At 46.8% G+C, this 24,755-nt stretch overlaps 1 protein-coding gene across 1 annotated transcript in view; it reads left to right on the forward strand.

Moving 5' to 3' along the window:
• The window catches only part of PRKCH (protein kinase C eta), a 121,609-nt gene that overhangs the window by 89,395 nt on the left and 7,459 nt on the right, over nt 1-24,755 (forward strand). Inside the window, exons 11-12 of the mRNA XM_056346569.1 lie at nt 10,005-10,143; nt 11,086-11,274. Coding sequence (XP_056202544.1) covers nt 10,005-10,143; nt 11,086-11,274 — 328 coding nt within the window. The remainder of the gene's footprint in view (nt 1-10,004; nt 10,144-11,085; nt 11,275-24,755) is intronic.

The raw sequence follows: 24,755 nt of genomic DNA on the forward strand, positions 1-24,755 counted from the left end.
AGCTCGATGTCACTGGTTCCTGCACGCAGACAGCATGGGAGGAGTCCCCAGAAGTGGGAGCGAGATTGCAGAGAGCTTGACATGCCCAGCCAGGAATTTCACCTGGCTCTGCCCTGCTTATCCAGGATACTTGGGCTTCACACAGCCCTGGGTGAATCACCTGTAAGGAGTGAAAAGCAACAGTAATCCACATGAAATAAGAAACTAAATCTTGGGATAATGACCCATTTGCTAGGCTCCTACAAATACCTCTTCCATCTGACTTCACTGCTGTTATTTAAGTGATTGTTGTGGTGAAATACAGGGAGATCAGAGCAGTCAGGAAAGCACTTTGCCCGCAGGTTCTCTGGAGTCACAGAAAAGAGAGAATCAATGATACCAGTGATGGTCTCAGGTTTTTTAAGAAACATCTCTCAAGACAGCATCTCCTAGGAAATATATTTAAACTTCATTCTAAAGGGGGCTAGGCAGTGTTCCCTCCTGCGCAGTACTAGCATGCCTGTGTGCTTTGCGCCCACAGTGTGTCACTAGCATGTAGCCTGCTCTTTTGCTGCGTGCGTAAAAATTCAGTGCAGGTGGTGAGATTTTCAAAAATATCCATGCTGGCCCAGTGTTGCTCCTTCAAAAGTTAATCGTCAATTTGGCAGTGGAATTCTATGGGCCAATGCAAAGTGCTTTTAAAAATCCCATCTGAAAATACAGTACTTCTGCCTTCACCCTTGTTCATTCCATTATAGAAGGGAGATTAGCACCTATAGCCTTAGCTTTAAAAATCTGGATCTGTAATTCAGAGCCTTAATAAGGTTAAGTAATTTTTTTTTTTTTTTCTACGGGCCTGATCCAAAATCGACTGAACCTGACAGGACTTTTTTCCACTGATCAGGCTCAAAGTGAAGTGAATTTTATCCACATCAGTTGAATATGGAGAAGTTTGCCTGACTAGACATACAGGTTCAATGCAGGAGTGTCTTCCCCACAAAGCCCTGCCGCATTACCAGACTAGCACAGGTTTGTTTGCTGCCCAAGCCATTGCCAGAGGCAGTCTGCACCTATGATCATGACGGATAGGGCCAGCTTTTTTTTGTGTTGGGTTTTTTGTTGTTGTTGTTGATATTTCCTGGAGTGAAACATTCCTCCTAAGACTCTTGAGTGTGTGGAGGGTGGATTTCAAGGCACCTGTGAGGTTGTCAGTGAGGGTGTGGGAGAGTCGCTTTGGTGTGAGCTACTAATTCCCCCAGGGTAGGCTTAGTGGCATGAACTGGTGAAATAGGGACCTGTCAGTCTGTGCCGGTGGAAAGAAGAGTCTTTTCAGCAGCACAGTCCTACCCTGATCCTACCAGGACAGCTTGGAGCTGGGACAGGGCCTTTGAGCAGCTCTGTGATGGGCTGTGGGCAGTTGGTGATCATTAACCTGGAATAACTCTTTCACTCCATCTTGAAGTGTTGAGACTGAGGGCACAAGCCTGATTTCATTTTAATTTCTGTATTAAGCTTCAAATCAGTGTTGGTCTATTTTTGTGAAAGTAACATATGCTTTTTAACCAATCTTGGCACTGTCAGTCATAAGTCCATAGCTGATTCTTGTTTGTGCATTTGGGTCTTGAGTTTGTTGTATGCCTCCTCTGAAGACTTAAGGCAATGGGACTCGCAGAAAGAAGCGTTGTGGTTGGGGTTTGGTTTTTTGGTTGTTGTTTTTTTTTTTTTCTTTCCCTCTTTTTCTGGCAAGGGTAAAATAGGAGCTCTGTTGGGAGCAACTCAGCAAGTGATGTTTTAGGGCCAGCAAATTCCAGTGTCGCTGCCCAGTGGGACTGAGGAGTCTATCACAGGACTGGGCTGGCGGCTCATCCGGAGAGGGAGCGCGTGGCGTGCATACCAAGAGCTGGACACGAAGCCTTTTTCTGTCCACCTCTCCCATTCCTGCTGTAAATGGGAGGACATTTGCTCTGGGATTCAGGGAAATACCTCAAGTGTAACTCCTCTTTCCTGACTAGAGTCCCACATGAAAATGCAGCAAATTATATATTATATTTATTGATATATATATATATAAAATGTATGTACACAAATGCAGACATATAAATATATATGGATTGCACCATCTTTGGGATTACTTCAGCGCAGCAATCTCCAGCGCGTCCATGTTTCAGCAGTAATGGCTCCGGCTCTTGGCTGCCCCATTTCACAAGAGTGTCTTTTTGCCCTCGTAAAGCTGCCTTTGGAAACTATCATTAGCTCTCTTACAGCTGCCCCGCATATAATAAAGGGGAAGCTTATAGGTGTGACTGACCCTGAAGGGACTCGGGGCACCCGTGGGGTCCCACTGGATCTGTACCACTCGGGATCAGACCCACTAATGCAGTGGAAGCTGTATGATTATCTGTTGTGGTATGCCAAGGGGTTTTTTTTCAGTCTCTGCTGTGTATTTTAACTTACCACTCTAATTTAACTGGACGATGAATCATGCCCGTTCATCTCAATAGCAATGAAATCATGTCGGTAATTGTTTTAGCTTCCACAGACGCTTTTCTGAAGTGCCCAGAGGGGAGGGGAGGGGGACTGCTGGTGCTTCAAGCCATCAGAGAGGTGTTGGATCCCGGGTAATGCTAGCTCCTTTGTCATAGGAAAAGTCAACACCTTGGGTGCCACTTCATCTCTGGAGCAGCAGCCTGGGAAGTGGGGGAGTGCTGGGAGGGGACCGGTGCTCCGGTGTGGTCTGGGGAACTGGCTTCCAGAGAGACCCACCAGCAGGAAGGGGTCAGACCGATGAGGAGCCAGCAGCACTGGGTTCCAGCTTATCTCCACCAAAAAATCCATGGTGCTGCCTTAACCCAGGCAGATGGCTTGCAGAAACTTGTCCTTGTGTTTGAAGGCTGCTTGACTTTAAGATTGATGTGTAACAGCGCGCTTCTGGATACAAGTGCCAGCCGATCAGTTTAGTCTGAAGCCCAAGCAACAGAGCAAGAATTTATTTTAAAGCTTCATCAGACTTATCTCTGTGAGTGCATAAGACTGACGCGGCGTGCCTTTGGACATACTGAAAAGCACAGATGCATGTGGGCATGAGGATCTCCCTTGGTCTCGCACAAATCTGAGCAGCAATGACCTTGCCTTGCAGGACAGTCCTTGGCTGTGTGCTCTGGTGTGAGTTTGGAGAGAAGTTCAGCCATGCGTTCTGGTGTTGTATCTGACCCCAGACACCAGTCCATGTTGCATCACTCTGTGCCATCCTGGTGTCTGCAAGAGAGGTGGAGCCTGCTTTGGAGGCTGGGTGGCCGTAATCCAGCATGCCTTTATCCTAGCACAGGGCTGCAGAGCTTTTCAAAGGCTTTGTGCTCTGCATTCCAGTGTGGGTGGGTTAGGGAAAGGAGAGAAAAGCCACGAAGCTCTGTTACATTTTACATTCCACGTTCCACTTCCACAGCTCTCTGTGGAGTCTGTAGGATGTCTTGTGGTGGGATGAGGACATAAAATCCCCAGGAATGGTGCTGGGCTCCTGGCTGGAGAACTGGAGGCTGAGATGCCTGTGGGATTGATCTTCCCCATGAGCCTCCTCTGCCTCCCATGGCTGTACAAAGCAGCCAGCAAGGACAGGCAGCTGTCTTCTGTGATATGGCCTAGCAACGGAGTGTTAGTTTTCAGTGGTTTCACTCGCACTTTCCACTTACCCTGGGTCTGAGTTGGGTCCTTGAACCTTTGTGTCACATTTCTGCTTTTGCTTTGTTCCTGAGAAATGCAAAGTTCAGTGTGGGGCCGTTGTGGCTGTGTTTATGGTTCTCTGAACACTTAAGCATGGTCAACTTTTGAAAACAGCTTCTGGTTATTAGGACAGCGCAGAAGGGCACCTTGCTGTGTTTCATTCCTACTTTCTGCTAATTATGAATTACAAATTACAAATGTCTGGAGAGATCTTCCATCATTTCTGTCCCATTACATTGCACTGCAAGTTGCAGTACGCCTGCCGCAGTCAGGCTGTCTGCTTGCGTGCTGGGCTTGCACCTCAGAAGTTGTTTGGCAGCTGGAAGAAATCTTGTCTTTACGCAAGAGAACGTTTTTCAAGAAAACAAAGAGTTGAAGTTATGTCTTGCAGTCCCTGGGCTGTATTTCAATGTTACTGCACGCCGTACTGGGAAGGACAGAACACACAGACTAAATCCCATAGGATTTTAGGGATTGTGCTGTGAGGCTATGGGTGTGTAAAGCAACACTTTCCATCTCAGCGTGTCAGCCCCAAGGGGTGGTGTGTGTAAATGGCTACGCACTGGTTGTATGCCGTGTGACGGCGGCGCTGAATCTTACCTCTGGTTCTTCGCTTGCTTCTGTGCCCCAGAGGGTGCCCTCTCTAAGCACAGTGGGGTTGCTCCAGCTATGCTGGTTTTCCCCTTTAAAGTATGACAGGAGTCGAATCAGAGGAAGCCTCCGAGGCTGGAAGGGAGCAAGAGCTCTTCCTTTCATTTGGCAGCAAAACTCAGGATTTCAAATTGTTTTCTCCACCTCAGTGTGGTTTAATCTTTTTCTGATCTCTGCTTTTTCAAAGGCCAGTAACCTAGATTTTCATTTCTGATTTCAGTATTTCCCCCTACCCAAAAGATGTGGTAGCAACTAAGCAAATAGCAGCAGCTTTGCCTGGTTTTTTATGTCCTACCTCTGATGGAATATACTGCAGGTGCCTTCTTTAGCCCCTGTTTACTGCTGCCTGCTGACATGCAGCGTTACGACTCCTTAGGAAAATTGCTTAACTCTTCCTTGATGCTGTGAGAATATGAGTTTCTGGTTATAAAAACTTACTTAACCATAAAAATAATGTTTGGTTGTTATTTAGAAAAAATGTGGGAGATGTGATCCATTTTCTGTGAAGGAATTTTTAAGTGAGTTTTCTATAATCCAAGGCGCACAGGATTGGAAATAGCCTTAATTCCCAAAGTGGTATGAAATCTTTGGAACAAAACATGGAGGTCCCTAGTCCAAAGCTGGTGGAAATGGAACTGAGAAAATAATTATCTGCTTTGAGTTTGGTAACTGAATCTCCAAAATTCAGTGTGGAAAGAAAGATAGTTGTTTCAGATTTTGTGGTCCCAAAATAATTGTTAGGGCTTTTTTAAAGCACAGTATTTTTTGCAACTTGAGAGTATTGGTTTCAAAGCAAAATAAAATATTTTGGTTTGGGTGTTATTAATGAATACAAAGGAAAATGGGAAACTATATTAGCTTCACATGAGTATTTCGGGCTTTACATAAAACTGAGACCTCCATCTGTTCTCCTTATTTAATCAAAATATTGGTTTACATGTGTTGTTCACTGTACTTGGAACAAGGCCTCCAACTTGAAAAATCCTGCTTCTTTGGTAAGTGTTTTACCAGCTGTGCTATTCTACAGGTTGTAAGTCTTCCGTTCTCCTCTGTTAAAGCTGCTTCATTTTGCAAAAAATAATTACAAATTCACTGGAGCAGGAGTTGGAAACATGTATTGCTTTGGCTACCAGAGCGGGCAACAGAAACACATTTTTCTCCATCATGATGGAGGTTTCAGCATTTCTATGAAGTAAAATTACTTCAGCAGAAGAGGTGGAGAAAAATCAAAATCTGCTCCCTGCTTGCAGGTGGAGTTTGGATGCACATTTGTTCACCCAAAAGTGCTTCCAAGGAGTGTCTAAATGGCCTTGCATGCTGAAGACTTGAAAAAGCAAAATTTTCCCCTTTCAGAAACTCCAAAATTACTCATTTAACTAATTCCAGGTTTGGGGATTTTATTTTTAATTGTGTATTTTTTAAAAACATTTGGCTGGAGTTTTACATTAGTCACACCTACATTTGTGGCTAGCTCTCACTGCTCTGTACCTTCATCTTTCATAACTAAATGATTTGCATTGAGATGGGAACATCAGGCTTTTATGAGCTTTAAACTGGACCTTTGGGATTTCCAAACCTGGGAGAACCTTAAACTGAGGCAGTAAGCCAGTTTCTGCCACCCCTGCTCCTGCAAAGAAGATCCTTACTACATGTACAGCCCTTACAACACAGGGTGGTAAAACCAAAAGAAAAAAAAAAACAACCCAAAACTTTATCCTTTCTAATATAGTTTCTACATCATGAGTGAGATGATCGGAATAGAGCGAGTGGCAGGTAATGTGTGTAGCACCTATTCACTGGCAAAACTCCCTGGTGTAGGGAAATTGCATTTGACGGATTCTTCAGAAAATGACTGGGTCATCTGCAATTGTAATTTTGGAGTTTTTTATGCATGGTAAACTCAAGCAGCAGATGTGTACAGAACACGTCTTCCAGCAAGTGATGCTGAAGCAGTTCATTTTGTCATTTCTTCTGGGTCTAGACTAAAGCAAAGCCGTTAGGCCGATGTGCCATAACTGCCTGTGAGGACAAAGGCTGCTTTTCTGAGTCAGGATGAAGCCTGTTTTCCAGTGGAGGTTTGCCAGTGAAAAGCAGAACCTCAGCCGGACCTTAGAAACGCAGCCTCAGAAAACCTCTCCACCATTATTGCTTCATCGAAATGCTAAAAATATTGAATGGAAAATGCAAGTATTAAGGAAATGAGGTAGATTTGGGCTCTCTGAGCTGGATGACTTCCAGTTTCATCAGCTTCCCAGAATCCTTGCTGCGAAGATGAAGAGCTCCTTGTAAATCTCAGAAACCTGTCAGTGTTTTTCCTCTCATGTGGCTGTGCTGGTTCACGGTGTGTGATGCATGGGGAGACCTGTCAACGTTGGGCAGGGAGCACAGAGCTTGCAACTTCTGGGATCGCTTGAGATAAATGCTCAAACATGAGACCAAACCACAACTTTCCTGAGGATTATCTTATGGGGGAGCCGGAGAGAGCAGGCTCTAGAGGAGCCACGTGGCTGAGCCTGGCACCGCTGGTCCCTGAGACCTGCTCAAGAGGGGTGTGTGGGGACATCTTCTGTGGCCATGCCAAGTGAAGAGCATTGAGAAGTCTTCTTTGGTCGTGGGATGTCCTCTTCTAAAACAATCTGCCTGTAGCCAGAGCGCCTGAGCAAGCACGAGCACTTTCATGTCACGTTACAGATTATGTGAAAATAGAAAACGCAAGTTTGGGATTTTGCGTTGCTGCACAGAAGTCAGGAGAAGCCAGTATCCCAACTGCAGGAGGAGACAACAGGCGCTCTTAACGGGTTTAACATGCAATGTAGAGAATCCAAAGTGGTGGAGGTTTGCTTTGTGTGGTTAAAACTGTACTCACCCAGCGAGAGGCGAACAGTTTAAATTTAATGACGATTACATCTGTAGAGGCTCTCTGGGAGGACGCAGCAAGCGCAGGGCTCTTGCACCTGCTGAAGCTCCTGCCATCTTGGTGCTGTAGCGAGCGCGGTGCGTTACACAGCTAGCAGGGACCTGGGGCTTTCTGCAGCACGGCCTGCGGGGCAGGGGCTGGGAAGTGGCGGAGCCTGGCTTCGGGTCTGCCGAGCTGGCCCTGCCTCGTGGCTGTGTCCTCCCAGTGTTCCTCAGGCTCTCCGTGAGGGACTGTAACCTGCTCACCCAATGTATGCGACTGGGGTTCTGCTAGCTCGGATATAAGGAAAGTGTATTTTGAGATCTTCCCAAAGCATGCCAGGACATGGCAGATGTTTCAGGGATTGGGGGAGGTTTGCATAGGGGATCTCCAAGCAAGTTCACCAAAATTCCCCTTCCAGTTGCAACTTCAGGGGCAGCCCCCAACAGCCAGGGCCGCCCAGGACCAAAGAGGTGTTTGCTGCATTTAAAACTGAACCAAGAATAAACTGAACGTTTCAACCACATCATTACAGATTCTTGGAAACAAGGCCTGCCTTCATGCTTGGAGGGCTTCCCTGTGCTGCCAGGAACCACAGGGAAGAGCAACAGGAGCTTTGGCTGTAAACTGCTGCTGAAGGTGTGCTGTCATGGGCGGGCACGTACAATACCTCTCACTGTGCTCGCCTAAAGTCTTTCCAGGACAAGCCTCTGCCCACATGTCTTAGCAGCCATTTCTGATTCTCAGAAGGGGAAAAATGAGTGTCTTCTGCTGAGCGTCCCACCCAGAGCAAACACTGCAGCATAAGACAGTCATGGGCATTGTCCTCAGCATCCAGATTTCACTGGCCACCAGGTAGCTGGTGGGCCTGCTGGGAAGGGCAGCGTCATTGCAGGGGGCTTTTTGCTGACTTGTGTTGCCGTGCCGTGTTGAAGGGAGAGGATGTATGATCTTGCGATAAAGATCTGGAGCTGGAATTCAGGAAGCTGGTGTTCAGTCTTGGCTCTGGGAGACATGGGCAAATTTCTTAACCTCTACCCTTCGCTTTCCCATCTGTTCAAGTGAGGCTATTAATACTTCTTCTTATCTCTTTGGGACGGAATATGGCTCTGATTGTCTAGCACAATGCGTCATTGATCTTTCCACTGCAACACTGAGGTTGAGGGAGAGCTGTCTCAAGCGCCAGAGAGGGTGCTGGTGGTGGTGCTGACTGTAGAAATGCCAATGCACAACAGAGCAATTGACCCCCTAATTTTCACTTCACGATCATAGATGGAGGATGAACAGGATCGAGCTGGATTCAGATTTCAGCTCACCCATACATTTTCATACTGATATGTAGGTGTCATCACCCGTGTTACCACCCTCCCCATTGCTCCCCCTTCCTGGGGAAATACATGTCCAATCACTGGGCAAAACGGATCAAGTTCCAGCAGGGATTTCAAGGAGGGACCCTGAGACCGTCAAGTATATTTAGTTATTTGATCCTTATCTGGGCATCAGAATGACTGACAGTGGCTTTGTGCAGGCTTGTAAGATGTCCTCCATCTCAGAAAACTGGTGATGGTCACACTTCCCTGCCTTGGAGCTGCTGTGAGGGCTCTGTGCAGCTCTTGGGCCAATACCTGAGACAGTTAAAAAAATCACCTGTGTGACCTGTTTGTACTGCACAGAGCTCCCGTCAGAGCTCCTTTCCTCTGTCTGTGACGGTGCCTAGAGCTTGTCTGGCAGCTGAAGAGAGCTGTTGTGTATTTTTAGGAAGGCACTGCCTAAGTCTGCAGATGACCCCGTGCTTTCTGGTCATGTTCCTGACAGTGCTTCTGACCGTGGGCTATTCCCTCAGGCAATCTCAAGGTCAGGCAGGCTGATAAGCTTTGTTAGGGCACTCTCATTTCGGCAGCTCTGCTTTTGATGAGGAGCTCCCAGACTGTTAGAGGTGACGTATTGGAAAATGTGCCTTTCTGCAGCTTGCTGGGCTGCAGGTCTCTTGTGACAGTGACAAGGAGGTCCCCACCCTGATAAGCACTACGGGGGGGGGTGTTCATTTCTTGCATTAGTGCAGTCCTGCTGGAATCAATATATCTGGGGGGACTCTTCAACACTTTGCGTTATGATGGAGGTATCCCCTGCTGGCCAGAGATGCCCCCTGCCCGTGTGGTGTGGTGTCAGCAGGGAATTTCTTTTCTTTACAGCTTGGATAACGCTCCAGGTGGGGTCTGTCAGTCAGGTTTGCCCTGATACAGGGAAGCCTGGCACTTAACCCCCCACCTCAGGAGGAGAGGGGACCTGCTGCCCCTCTGAAGAGACCTTGCACGCCTCCCCAGCTTCAGCTGTGCGCTCCCAGCGTGGCGCTTTGCTGAATCAGAGCATGTCCTATACGGTGCGTTTTGCTGCATCATAACATCGTTACGCAATTTGACAGCTCTGGCAACCTCTGCTCTAGTGAGTCCCAGAGCTAAATGAGCAGGAGCTCTGCCAGCCAGGCTTGCGGTGTGTTTGGAAAGCCATGTGGGCGAACTTGTATAGCACCTGCCCATATTAACTGCAGTTCAGCAGGACGTTTGTTCCTCCCTCCCTTTTGTAAGAGACAAAGCAAAAGAAAACCCCTCCTGCATGACTTCTGTGTTTTTTTGGGGTTTTTTACGATGATGTAAAGCTTGTCCAGTTTACAGGTTAAGCTTCTGAGGCCTCGGATGCTGCCTCCATTTGTGCTGGGGCTGCTCCAAGCATGTAGTGACTTGATGAACGCTTCTTGTTGCAGGGACTTGAAGCTGGATAACGTGCTGCTGGATCATGAGGGTCACTGCAAGCTGGCAGACTTCGGAATGTGCAAAGAGGGCATTCACAATGGCATTACCACAGCCACCTTCTGCGGTACACCGGACTACATCGCTCCAGAGGTATAGGAAACCTGGCTTTGGCCAGGAAAACTTGGTTACAACATGAAAAGCTTAGGTTAGCTTTGGAACAGCAAGTGTACTTTCTGGTGTCATCAGCTACACTTTGAGTGCCAGGTGCAAGATTTCCTCCTAGATGTATGCTTGTGTTATCAGTCCCTTGTGCAAGCAAAGCACGAGGAAACTTCAGGCTGCTGTAGGCACTGAGATAAGCCTGTATTTTTCTTTAGGAAATGTGAGGTGAAAAATCGAGGTACAGCTGCAAAAATCTTGAGACACACATGCAGATAATGGCCCAGTCTGATTTGAAAGGAGATTGAATTCGCCCGTATTTCCCAGTTCCTTTTTCTCTCCTCTCCCGTTGCCTGTCATTCCCCAATCTCACTACAAAATTAATAAACACCTCTTTAACTAACAGCTGCCCTCCAGATGCTGCTAGATGTTCTGACAGGGTTTCGGATTCTTCTTCAACACAATTGAATTTTTGTCTGTGGTTGGTGTTTGTCCCTTTCTCACACACTCACACTTCTTCCCCTCTCCAGCTGAAAGCCTTGCTGTTACAGCCAGGTAAGCATTTTCTTCCCAGGCGCAAGGAAGAGGTGATGTCAACCCGCACACATGGCTGCTCTGCTGCTTCTGAGGCTCAGACAGTTTTGCTGGAGTGCCTCTTCTCTTCCTGCTAAGCCCTAGCATCGTTTCCCAGGTGACCCTGTGAGCAGTTAAGCTAGTTCAACCCTTACTTAATGTATCTGATGTACTTTTGTGCTGCTCTCGGGGTTCCCAGCTTGAGATCACCTGTATGTTCCTGGACATACAGCCGGCCTAGCAGAGCACACTGTTAGGGCATAGTGAGAACTTCTGTGGTAGTATTTCCAAATACTTTTTCCTCCCCTGCTCAGTTTAAGAAGCTTCGGGGTTGATATTTCTTTCCCATCCCTCCTTCAGATCCTGCAGGAGATGCTGTATGGCCCTGACGTGGACTGGTGGGCCATGGGTGTGCTGCTGTACGAGATGCTGTGTGGCCATGCGCCCTTTGAGGCAGAGAATGAGGATGACCTCTTCGAGGCCATTCTGAATGATGAAGTTGTCTATCCGACATGGCTCCAGCAGGATGCAGTGGCAATCCTCAAAGCAGTGAGTTCCTTTGACTATTTGTGTGCTTTCTGTCCTGGCTTTCTTCAGCCTGAATCCAGCAAAAGAATACAGAGTTGGAGTGTGGGTACTCAGAAATTGTGGTTATCATGACCCTGACCCTTTTCTTATCTTGGACTGAAGGGTAAATAAAAAACCCAAACAAATAAAGCCCTGACACACTTAAGTGTATTTGCATAGTTATGTCCTTTATACGGTTCAGCAGCCAACTTGGCAAGCAAAGCGTGTGCGTGTCTGTGTGTCTGGGCATTCCCCTGCTGACTTAATGATTTACAACATATGGTCATCTTCCAGAACAGAAGCAGCAGGTACACACAGTATTTAATCAGTAGTGACCATATGATTTCCATGCGACTGGAGTTGCAAAGAAGTGAAGTCTTCATGATAATCCTTTGTGCTGACTGTTGGTAATGTCATCCATCCCCAGGGATTGCTGTCTGCCTGCATATGAAGACAGGTTTTTGATTTTTGCATGTTTGGGAGAAAAAAAGTGGGGCTGTACAGCAAACAGTTTGAGGAGAGCTGTTGCTGGTTGCACTTAGTCCTAGTTCTACCAGGAGCTCTCTTATCGATGTGCCTCACATCTTTGCCTGTGACACGGGACTGAAGCTTTTTAAGATTTCAGGTTGTGCATGTACAAACAGTGCCTAGTTCACTGGAACTGCCTGCCTTTACTGTAATGAATCAAAAGGTGATTAAATGACAAGGGTATTAACCTACAAATCAGGAGACCTGACTGGGCTGTTCTGCTACTGACTTCTTCCTGCCTCCCTGATCAAATCACTTAATATCTCTAAGCTCCCTGTGGAGGGAGAAGGGTCAGAGTATTCCCTTTCCTTGCAAAAGCACTGTGAACAAAGATGCGTTTAAGACTGGGTACTACTAAATATTGGTAATAGAGGGTCTAAGAAGTAGCTGGGTAAGGTAGTAATTCGGAGTAACTTGTGGAGCACTGACCCAGAGAAATGGGGTGATGAATGATGGGACCATTTAAAGGAAGGAGAGTTTGTTTCCATCAGATATTCAGTAGCAAGAATCTGGGAGTTTTCTACTGAAAGGTTTCTGTTGTATATGAACTGAGCAACTACTTTCTGTAGCTGAAAATGCATGTAATAAATTCCACAGAAATCAACCGAGAATAAAATCCACTTCTTGAAGAAGTGCAAGGGGTTGTGCTCTGAAATCACAGGTTGAACTCAGGAGTGATAGTTTGTCATGCTGAAGGCCCTCTTGGGTTTTGGAAATAACCTGCAACATATTTAAAAGAAAAAAATAAAGTTCAGACCCATTGCAGCTTCTGGAGCAGCGTTCATGTTGGATTGGGACTCTTGAATGCCTGAGCCAGTTCCTCTTCTGCGGTGACAAGTAATAGCAGTGGATTTGTTACAGGTATCTTAGAGGTAACATGTGGTCAGATAGATGCGCATCGTAGCAGAAGCTTCAGGGTATAATAAAATATGATTTGTGGTTTAGCCTCTTGATGAAACCCTTATTTTCTTAATTCTGATAGGAACCTCGTAGAAACAGCCAGCACAAGCCGCAGTCACCCCAGGCTGCTGTAGCTCACGTTCAGAGCCCGACTTTCAACAGCGGGTCCCTTCTGTGATTAACAGGCAGGCAGCATGATGGGAGGCACTGGAGAAAGGGCCAGAATCGAGGAGGGAGCTAAGAATTTAAAGAGAGATCAGCTGAGTGTCTCCAAAACTGCACAGTCAACTTAACAGTTGCTGGCTACTTGCCTGAAAAAGGTTTCCTCTCCAGCCACTCCGCTTGTCTGCTGTATCATGTGTTGCTGGTGAAACCCACAGTAAAGCAGAACTGCCTCCCTGAAACACCCTTATTACTTGAGAGAAGCGCTACGCTATGTCTGCTTTTGGAAAAAGGCTGAAATTTAGGGCATTAACCAGAAGCCTTGTGATTTGACTAGTGAGAATTTGCAATTGGAATTTTTAATGGACCTTCAGTTCTTCAGTGTTTCTGTTCCCTGGGTGCCTGCTGCCTGGAGGTGACTTTTGCATCTGATTTTACACCACTGATGCTAGTTGGCTAGAGCCTGAATTTCTGCAACTTCACAGTGGCTGCCTTTGGCATCAAGAGCTGCTTGCTAGAAGAGCTCCTCATTTCCTTCTCTCTCTCTTACGCTGAGCTTTTAGAGGCATCAGAGCATGTTGGCTTTAACGGGAAGGAAACATCCTGTCATGAGATTGTCTGGGGTTCTACATTTAAATGTAAACACCCCACGCACTTTGATTTCTTTTGGATGATGACAAATGTGATCACTACTGAGGTATTACGTTTGCAGTATACTGATAAAGTTTGATCAATGTTTTTAGGTGTGACACAGAGTGGTGAACCTGGCTTTTTTGTTCCCTTGTGGCTTTTTTATGAAGGAAGATGGTAGATTTTCTAGCTGCTAAATATGTAGATACTTTTTTCTCACAGACTTCTGATGCTAATATGAGTTCTCTTAGATACAGAATTATTACTATGTGAGCATCTCTTCTAACTGCTACTGTGTTTACCTCCAACAAGGTGTGAACTTGAGCTCCCTGATTTACAGCTGTGACAGTGCTTTCTAACCCATGACATTAAGAGCTCTGGAAAATCAGAGCACTCAACTACTGCAGTAGCATAAATGATTGTAAGTAATTACATGGCATGGGAAGCCTATGGAAGACCAGGGAATTAAACCTGAGGTCTCTTGTATTGTGGGCTAAGGCCTTAATAGCCTTAATAAATGGATTATCCCCTCACTAAAAGTTCTGGCCTCTAACCTTGAACAGGACTAGTGAGAATTTGCTTAGTCTTGAGTGGTACAAACCTCTGAAGCAAAAATGAAATTCTTCTGCCAGGAAGATGCAATTAGGTGTAGGTGTTTAGGGATGCTCTATAAATGGATATGTCTAGGTTTAGAAAGCTCTTGATCTGTTTGCTTTCATGAAGAGCTTCATTGTAAACAAGGATAATAGGTTTTAGGACCCATTTCACAGATGCTGTTATTTTGTTTTGCTTTTGTTTACCATAATTGTGCTTTACCAATTTCCCCCCATCAGAAACCACCTGATTTCTGAAGGTTGCATCCAGTTCATCTTTGCAGCTTCCTGGTAATAACCCAAATACATCCTTAGGACCTCATTTAGGTCACTGGGTATTCCTGGTGTCTTTTTGAGCACTGCTACCAAGGAAAACAAACCCAACCATGATGGCCTGGGACATTGTTTAGAACTGAAAGTAGAAATACTTGTGCTCTAGAAAAAGAAGGTTTTATTTATTTCACTTTTTAATGTTTGGGCTTGTTGCTGGTTTGTTTTTTTTTCTCCTTAATATTTTTCCTCAAGAGCTGGGGAAAGAGTAGGGCAGAGCTGAATCAGTGTAAATCACCAGGATTTTGCTGGAGTCAGTACTCCCAGAGAAGGGAAGTAGAAAACCTCACTCAGGTACCCTGGCCTGTCTGTGTCACTGGGCAATTTAGGTATTGATGGTTCAAGTCAGGCAGAGAGGACTCAAACTGTCTCCCCTGCTTGTGTGAGCAAGTCAAACTGGGCAAGGATGTTCTCGTGAGAGTAAAAAAAGTGCAGAAAAGGAGAATTACTGCTGAATGGATTCAGACCACTTCAGCTCATTCAAAACATAAGTTTTGCTTTGATTTTGATTCCCCAAAAAAAGATTTCTCCATAGCCCAACCTGAATGCATTCTCAAGGAGTTTATGCCAGTGGAGGTATTGTTTGCGTCTGTAAAAGAAAGTCTTTCAAATATTCTTCGCCATCAGCTGACAGAGTAGTCACCAGTGTGTGTGGTGATGAAGAGACTGTGAAAGGGAAACTTTGTGAGCACGCATAGGCCAGAGACTGCTGCACCGTATCTTTTACAGTGGGAGTGCAGCCGGAGATTGCTTTGTTACAGCATGTTGATGTTCTGAGTTTATAAATTGTTGCTAGCAAAAAGGGCTTGAGCAAAGAGGATGGCTTTCCTGGCAGGCAGAGGCTTTGGGCCTCAGCTGAGTGAACTGCAAAGCGAAATACAATCCTCTTGTTTCCCATAAGCGGGTGGTATTTTGGCAGCATGTTTCTCTCACTGCATGTATGACTTTCTCAAATGTGATTCGGTCACACTGTCTTGCTCACAGTCAGGCTTCGCTGGAGGGGAGAATGAAGGCACACAGTGAAAATCGGGTCTCAAAAGTCAGTGGCGTAATGGGAAGCAAATTCACAGGGAAAGCTGCAGGGATTTTCCTTTCCAAGCGTGGTTTCAGATGAGGAGAAAAGGGCTAAGCCGGTTGCGTCGCTCCATGGACTGATGGTCTGGAGCAGCAATGGTTGGCCCAAAGGCTTGGAAACTCGGATGAACGATTGCAGCTTTTCACTCTCAGAGCCAGGTAACAGCAGAGATAGAAAGAAGCATCTCCCTGGGGAAGTGTCAGCGTTGCTGTGCCTCCTGCACCCTGGGTTTCTGAACTCCTGTCACAGCCGAGTCTGCGGAAGCGAGGGTGTCTCAGTGTTTGTGTGCCAGCCTCCAGTCTTAATGTGAGCTCTGAAACACTTCTGGCCTAGCTGAACTCCTCCTTCCAAAAGCAAGGCTTCGGCAGCCTTGTCTGTAGCTGTATATTTTGGGGACACAAATGAGACTAAAGCTTGTTCTCTCTCCAGCTGGCTAAAAACGTGCATTTTGAAGAAAATACTACTGGAAATAAGAGATGGGGCAAAACTGGTTATGCCCCATTCCAGGTGGTTTTTGTGTGACAAATAAATACCAGGCAAGAAAAGAGGAAGGTGCAGAGCAAACTGGCTGTGATTTTAGCAGCCTGTGCTCTCCCCAGCGTAGGTGGGACAGCTTGGAGGAATCTCAAGTACCGGTGGATTAGTGCGAGGAGCAAGAGGGCTTGAAAGATGAGGGAGCTCAGCTGAGGCCAAACATAGAATCGCAGATTCACGTAGGTGGGAAAAGACCTTTTAAGACTGTCGAGCCCAACCATTACCCTAATACTGCCAAGCCCACCCCTAAACCATGTCCCCAAGTACCACATCTACACATCTCGTTTAAATACTTCCAGGGGTGGTGACTGAACCACCTCCCTGGGCAGCCTGTTCCAGTGCTTGACAGCCCTTTTGGTGACCCGTATTTCAGAGGAGAATGACGCCAGCCATACAGTACTGAGGATGCAAATAAAAACTTTTATCTGTTTTTCTCGAGAACAATAGCCTGGAAGTGATACTAACTCAGAAGGCCAGTACTTTGGTTTAGTGAACTCTGCTGCTTTGTGTCACTGAGTTCACTTCCCCCACTCCGGATACCCTGACACTATCTGTACCCCAACAGCACCACTAAAGTCTTAATATGTTCAACCCCCTCCACCCCCTCTTCCTCCTTTAGACTTCGCTCTTGCAGACTTGCTTAAGGTCTGGTTAACATCAAGTGGGAATTAGTGCTTCTGACTCAGCCCCAGCAATAGTGATGCTCTGTTGGGTCGGCAGGAGCTGGGTCCTGCTCTGACAGCCTGTTCTACGGACTCATTTTTGGTTGTTGGAGCACAAGGTAAGGGAGTGAGAATTTCCTTCCCAGCTTCTGCCAGCAGCCTGTAGGGAGTTTGTGTGGTTCTCGGGAACAGCTGGAGGGGGAATGGTTAAATGTGCCACAGTTTAAATCCCCTTTGCCTCCAGACAGCCCTGAAGCTCAATCAAGAAGTCAAAAAAACCCTGTTCTAGAAAGAAAAAGCCTTTTCCCATTCCTGTCAGCCCACGTCACAACTGATACCCAGAAACTAGAACTTTTTAGTTAGTTCCTTAGGTTTTTTGCCTTGCTTGTACAGCAAGCATACACAGCAATGTTCAACGCTGAGGGCTCACCGGCGGTGGAACCGACCCCTTTGCTGGGAGGCAGCACACATGCGCTTTTCTGGAGAGCAAGAAGGGGGCTCAGGAATGTTGCAGTGCAGACAGCGCTTCAGCGGGAGAGAGGTATGGGGGCCCTTCCCCAACAGCTCAGCCAGTTTTCATCTTGTTATTTAAAAAAGCCACTCAAAACTTTCTACAGAAGTTTGTCATTCCTTTGCTGCCCAGAGGAGTGAATAGGAGGCTGCCTGAGGTCCCTCAGTCACTCCAGTAACCATCACACACAAGAGACTTCCCCACGAGGTACGATAATTATAGTGTATTGCTCCACCAGCAGTTTTTCTGGAGTTGCTGGAGGGAAGCCTGTGGATATTATTTCAAAATGTGGCCAAATTCTACCTTAAAACAAGAGGTTAGGTTAGGGAATGGTGGTGGTGAGTTGTAGAAATGCTTTTTGTATCCATATGCATACACAGAAATAAGTAGCAGTTAGGAAAATGCGTGTGTGTGTATGTTATGGTTTCTTCTTCCCTAAATTTGCAGATGATACTAGATGAGAAAAAAAAGTAAAGTTGAAGGGTACCCTCCTCTGCCCCTCCTTCTGGTGAACATGATCAGTCTTTCCCACTGTTTCTCAGGAATTCTAAGTGATGGCTCCTAATGTGAGATAAATTTGATTAGAGTGTGTGTGTGTTAGTTACATCCAGGGCTCCCTGGGGAGCACAGGGTTTGGGGGGATTATTTCTTGCCTGGTCAGAGCATGGGGCAGCCCAGTCTGGCTGGGTGCAGGGTGACAGCTCCAGCAGAGCCCTGGCTGACTCTGGCGGTGCTGCATGCCCTTACCACCGTGACTGCCAAACCCTCCGTCAGGAACCCTCCTGTGCGTGCTGCAGCTTATCTTTGGAAAGGCTTTCCAGGTGGTGAGGGCTCTGTGCTGAATCAGGCTGGTGCCACCGCTGAAAGCAACTTGAAAATGCCGTTATGAGTAGAGGACACAGAGAGCCAGGGTTTTTACAGCAGAAAGAGGCAGATTTTTTAACGTAGTCAAAGTGAGCGGTCTGCTGTGACAGAGGAGTGGAGGGGAAAGGCAGGTTTTGGGCTGCTGACAAGGATGTCTAAGTTCAGGAGAGATGTGGATGGTCCAAGCTGCTGACTTGCCGCAGCTGCTCACCCTTAACGTCAGCACAGAGGGTGAGGTCTTCTGAGCTTTGGAGGAGTTTATTCTCTTCATACGCTGCACTCGCTTGGGGCCCAACACCCCTGGGTACTGGGAGGTCAGAACGGGCTGTCATCAGCTCACATACCACGGTGGGTGTCTGCATCCTCCCTGCATGCTGCAGCAGGCAGCGCATGACTCAATACCTGGGCTGTGCTTTGCTTGGCACATCCAAGCACAATACGTATGTGCTTCCTCCTGCATTCGTGCCTCACCTTTTCCCCGAGTCCTGGGCAGTCAGTTTGACCACTGTGTGAGCCAGACCAAACCCCTGTGTTTGTGCTTTCCAGTCCTCTCCTGAACACTTACGAGGTGTGAAATGAGGCTACGTTTATGTCCCTGTGCATGAGGCGTGTATCTCTCCTTCATACTTGCATCCTACAGATCTGAGCCAGGTTCTCTCTCTCCAACAGGCAGAAAAAGGCAGATAATCTGTTTCACATGCAGTGCTGGAATAGCCAGAATGAACTTGTTTCTGAATGAACCAGATGCCAGGAGTATTTTTTTTAGACAAAGATTAAAAGGAAAAGGAACAATACAATGGTGGACCGACTGAAATCAAAGAGGGAACTAGATGAGCTCATTGCTTTATCCTCGGAGCTGAGGAGCATGCTAACAAAGGCAGATAGATATTAAAAATGCCTTCAAATATGCCAATAAATCATTCTCCTTGGCACCTCTTCAGAGTTGGCAGGCTCCATAAATCCTCTTGCACAGTTTGATTGAGCTTTTGCTGTCAGAGTGAGGCCGATGTATAAATCTCTCTGTGAAGCTCTTTGCTGGATCTGTGTACACATTTTTCCTTTGTTTTTTAGACATGCTTTCATCTTGCATTTCCTGGTTGGCTCCAAAGCCTCTGCTGCAAAAGCAGGACACCGGAGCCTGTCGTTTCCCAGCAGGGAAGGAGGTCTGCAGTTTCAAGTGATCTCTCATCTGGCCCATTTTTGCCATGAACATACACTGTGGTGAAGTGGCGAGGCTATGCTCCACCACAGATTGCAGCCTTACCTCTTTTGCCTGAGCTTGCGTATCCATCTCTGTAACATGCTGTCTCCTACTCTTTGCCTCCTAGTGCTCAAACAACAAATAGCTTTCCCCGGCGATTTTATTCTCTTCTGCAGACTGATCACACCTTTTTCTGAAGCGCTCCTCTTCCCCAAAGTAGTAGTCCCGTGCTTCTGAATAATTCACCATGAAAGAAAGCTAAAGCCGTCTCCAGCCAAGGCTAAATTCATCCCGAGGTCTTTTACCTTTCCCTTTCCAATAGGCTGAAATTAGTTTCGTGTTTAAGTCCGCAGTGTGCGGGTTCAGATGTGCCTCATAAGAAAAGCTCCTAACCCAGCCTATTGTACTGCCAGGTGTGACTCAGCCTCCTCTTTCCTGCCAGGAATGCGAAGAAAAGCGAAGGAGCTTTCACTGTGCTGACTTTGTCTTCCTGCTCTTCTTTTTCTGCTCGCTCCTCGGTGCTTGGGAAGGAGTGATTCCTGTGGCCTGGGCTCCCTTCTCAGCTCTGCCACAGTTAAACAGTGCGATTATAGCCCCTCACAGGAGTTTTGGTGAAGTCTGTTAAAATCCAGCCTTAGGGGAAGGCCCAAGGATTCCCTTGAGAACCTGGGAATGATCACTGGATGATGGGACCAGCTCTTGCTGTGCAGCCCCCGGTGGAGGGGGCCAGTCCATCTAACTGGGAGGTCCCAGCACCGCTATGGGGGTAACAAATCTCTTGAGTCCCCAAGCTGTTCAGGGCTGTAGGTATTACTCGTCCTTCCAGCTTTGAACTTTCTGACCTGCTGTGTCTTTTCAGGAACCTTAAAATTAAAAGAATCGAAATATGACCAAGACAACAAAAAAGCTCCTTTGAAGTATTTTCCTGTGATTTTTCCGCCCCCCCTTAATTGGCCTTTACAGGTTTGTGAGGGGCACTTTAGTCCTCTTTGTACTTGACCCTATGTAAATAGGCCACCCAGGGCTGTGTAATAGATTCCCAGTTCCTCTTGACAAGACTATCGGAAAAGGATTAATTGTTTTTCCAGGCAACCCCAGGGAGATTTTACCGCTGCTTAAAATGAGAGTGGGATCATGCCCCCAGTCTGTTAACAAGTGCAATGCTCATTCTCCTTCCATGTTTATGTTACTTTGATTGATGTATTGATTTAGTAATTGACCTCCATATCCCCATGTTGTACCTATAGTCCAATTGGGGTAATTTAAAAACAGCAGCCAGAGCTTGATACTGTCTGAGCAGCCTGTGCAGCTGGTGACCCACGTGGGAACTGGGGTTGATTCATCAGTTCTGAAAACAAAGACTTCTGGAGTGAAATCTTGACCAAAACTTATGTTAAATATTCCATACATCTAATGACTAAAGTTAATTTCTGTTTATTATTAATTATTACAGGAGTACTAAAGGCAGGAGTGTCGAAAATCACTACCTATCATCAGAAGCCAATATGCACTTGATACTTGTGGCCTTTTCATTTTGCATTAGTGTTGATGAGTTATTTGCTGATGAGTGGGGAGAGGTGGGAAAACAGGTAGATTTCATCACAGCAAGGAAATTTGAGTTATTCAGACAACATTTCATTCCCATATGTTGGGCCACATTCTCTCCTGGTGATAGTCAGCAAAGTTACATCAGTTTACACTACTAGGAGATTTGGAGCCAGATGTGTCTGTCCCGCATGTGAGTTGCTCTGTCTACCTTGGTTTATTTTCCTTTTCTCTCTTGCTCAGCATGGTGTGCAATACAGTTAGTCCTTGATTCCTCGAGCTTTGGCTGGGCAGCGTTGAGCAGCCATGTCTGCACTAGGGGAAAGTGAGATCAAACTTAACCTGTCTAATATCCACTGCACTGACATTTTGTCCTTCCTGCCTGCGGCTGGCACATGAAGTGTGTGACCGCTGTCATGCTTTTAGTGACAGTCTTCTGGCTTTTAGAAGCAGGATGAAGACTGTTTCTTACCTCCCTTCCCATTCCTTTTTTATCTGGAAAAGAAAATAAAGGAGATATCTCTCTCTCTTCTCCACCCCACACCACCACCCCCACCCACCCCCGCCCCCTCCTTGAGATGCTTTCAGGGCAGTCTTGTACTTCTGAGCCCTGGCACTGCACTCACTGGAGCTTCTCTGCAACGAAGGATTTCACCTGTTCACCGTTTTCTGTAGCCAGAACCCCAGCATGAGGGTGGAAGCATCCTGTGCATGGGTGAGTCGCATTCTGGCTCAGCACCAAGATGAATTGCATTGGTACAATCGGGGCTTCTAGCAATCTATCCTGCTGTGTGCAGGGTAGGAAGCCAAAACGCCTCGTGGCCTCTAATGGCTGCAGAGCAAATCACAGTTTAAAACAGAGGTAGCATTCGGGAGAGCCACAGTGACTCCAAGTCCTGTTCTCAGCAGCACAATCTTCACTGAAGCTCAGTAGGACTTGGGCTCCCCAGTGCCTGGCTCACACCCACAGCCAAATTGCTGTGGTTTAAGTTACCAGGCACCAGCTGAGCTGCCCTCAGTGTGAGGACTTCCATGGGAGAGCTCTCCAACCACCCTGCTCCCAGGGCCGTGGAGCTTCTGCTGACACCATTTAGTGAAATCAGGCTGTGCCAATTCCCTTGCTCCCCGTAACCCCCTTGTGTGTTATTGCTCTCGTATGGGGACGTGAGGCATGCGTGGGAGCATCACCCCAGCAGGGCTGTGATGGAGAGTGATGGGAGCCTTGCCTAAGAGAGCAAAAGACAAGACTGGCTCAATATGAGCAACGTTTTATTTTTTAAAAAAAGAAAGAAGGCAAAAAAAAAGTCTTTCTGCTATGCTAATGCCTACTGGCTTCCAGTCATTAAAAATAATGCATTAAGAGATGGAGCCATAGAGCCATCCTTCTTCTCCTTTGTTTAGGGTGGATGAAGGCTAATGAAACCGCAGACTGCGGGTTTGTTTGCCTTACATAATAGGCAGCCAAACTCTTTTCGGCACTGCAGCATTCAGTCGAGAGATTCATGGAGAGAAACCTTAATTAAAGTAATTACTCTATTTATATAATGATTCCCTTTTGTCTGAGATCAAATAGATCTTTGAGAAATCTTATTTCCTTTTGAGTTAATTTCTGCCCTGTTAGTTTAGCTCATGAATCTTAATGAAGGCGACCATGTTGGGTATCTCCTGATCTTCCCGCTCTCCCTCATTACTACAGGGGAGACTTCAGGGCGATCATCTCCTGTGCTGCTGCTGCTTTTCACTTTGGTAGTGACACGGGAGAAACACCAACAGGCAGGAAATGTTAATACCATGAACAGGGAGATCTTGCTTTCCTTTAATGGTTTGGGCTTGACTCTTGCATTTGTACAGTCCTGAACAAGGTTCCTCTGAGGCATGTGGTGTGGTGGAGAGGTGAGGCTGAGGGTCTGCCATTGTATCCATGACGGGCTGCCCTTGGGCTCCTGGCAAGATAAAGTGATGAATTTCTCTGGGTCTCTGTTCCCTGCCTGTAAGATGGGGGATACCCTCCACCCCTGCTTTGCGCTTGCATTTGAAAGATGAGCTGCCCTGGGGCACAGGCTTTCTCTTCCAAGGTAAATGCACCCTGCCCAGGGCAGTGGAGTCCTGATGAGAGCTGGTGCATCTCAGACTTACTTTAATACAAGAAATAACGATTTCTTCCTTGTCCAGAGGGCTGACAGTGTGAAGGGAGTGGCTGAGCAGAAAGCCGTATTCCTCTTCCTGAAGTGCATTACTTCTGTGAAAGGGTCTGGGTTCCTTGGTGTTTCCTAGAATGTGGCACAATTTGTCATAATCTAGTCACTATGATATTACTCATGAAATTAATTATTCTGATGCAAGTAGCACGTACATGAGTTAGGTAAAACCTGTCAGGGATTCCCAGTATTGAGAAAGGGAACTTGCAGATTTGAGGACATTAATGCTTGGAAGCATCTGCTTTCTATGCAAACATCTTTTCACTGACTTGCAGGCCGTTAGACTGATTTGCGAAGTCAGCCTCTTGAGACAGAAGTTGCAACACTGCACCTAAACAGTGCTGAAGAAGTCCAGTACAGCCTTGTTCAGCAGACTGGGAGAACTGGAGCCCTTCCCAGCATGGTCTGAGCCATGTAGTGGGTGAAAGGGAGGACCAGTGCGGGTCCTCTGCTCTCGCCTCACCTGCTCATGGGCTGAGTTCCTGGGGCTGACGCAGACTTTTCCTCATGGTTGGCACTGCTATGTCTGCATTTTTTCCTGGTAACTTCACAGGCCCTCCGTGGACTAATCTCCAGCTTTTAATTTCTTGTCACGGCTTGCTGCATTTTCTTTCAGTAAATGTTTTCAAATGATCTCGTGAAGTCATGTTTTTGGCTCATTCCAGCTGCTGGTTTTGGCTGCGATGCTGCGGAGAGGGTTAGCTGAGGTCAGCAAGAGCCTTGCTCAAGTTTGCTGCTCGGCCAGCTGGTGTAGCCCAAAGGGACGCAGCCCGAGGAAGTTCCCAAGAGGCTCTTTACACCGGGAACAGGATAATTCCCCACGGTTGGATTTGATCGCAGAGCCAGGGCTTGACGGCCAGGTTCAGGTTTAAGGTTGATAGTCTTGCTGTTGGTTTTGCTGGGAGTCATCATGGATTTTGGCGATTACATGTTTCTTTTTGCTTAGGAATCTCTGGCTTGCCTTGTTGTTAGTGTTGAATGTTTTTTTCTCTGTGTTTCTTCACTGAGCTCTGTGTGCCAGAGGCTGAGATTCATGCTACAGTCTGGATTATCGTGCAAAATTAGAGCTACTTAATAAACATCAGGAGATGACATTTTGCCACAAAAAAACTTTTTACTGAACATCTTCTCTCATCACCCCTGAAAACATTGGAGGGTTGTACTTGGAAGGACATTTAGCGCTATCTAGCCTGTGAAGCAAGAGTCAAACTGTGGCTTCCCATGGATGCCAGGAACAGCCAACGCTTTTTAAGACATTTCCCAACTGCTTCTGAATGCAGCTGAAGGGTTCAGGTGAAATATTAGCTGCACTTCTGAAAACATTTCCCCAGCTCAGCCTGCATGTGTGTGGAGGGCAGCGTCTGTGTGCTCTGGGCACTCAGCTTACCCCTTCTGCTGCAGGAGTGCCTCTTACAGGGCCAGAGATGTGGGTATAGGCTCCAGCTACTTACCTCAGAGATGAAGGCTGAACTTCTAATTAAGTTCCTCAGATATCCATTTTCTTTGTTTGCTTTGCTAAAAGTGCCATTGGATAGCAGAGGAGTACGAGATGGGCCATCAGATGCCACCCTTTTGCAGCAGAGAAATGTCTGCCCTGCCTAAGGCAGAGAGACAATCACAAAATCCCACAATGGTCGGGGTTGGAAGGGACCTCTGGAAGTCACCCAGCCCAACCCCCTGCTAAAGCAGGGTCACCTACAGCAGGCTGCACAGAGCCGTGTCCAGTTGGG

The sequence above is a fragment of the Falco biarmicus genome, chromosome 7 (assembly GCF_023638135.1).
Source record: "Falco biarmicus isolate bFalBia1 chromosome 7, bFalBia1.pri, whole genome shotgun sequence".
Lineage (NCBI taxonomy): Eukaryota > Metazoa > Chordata > Aves > Falconiformes > Falconidae > Falco > Falco biarmicus.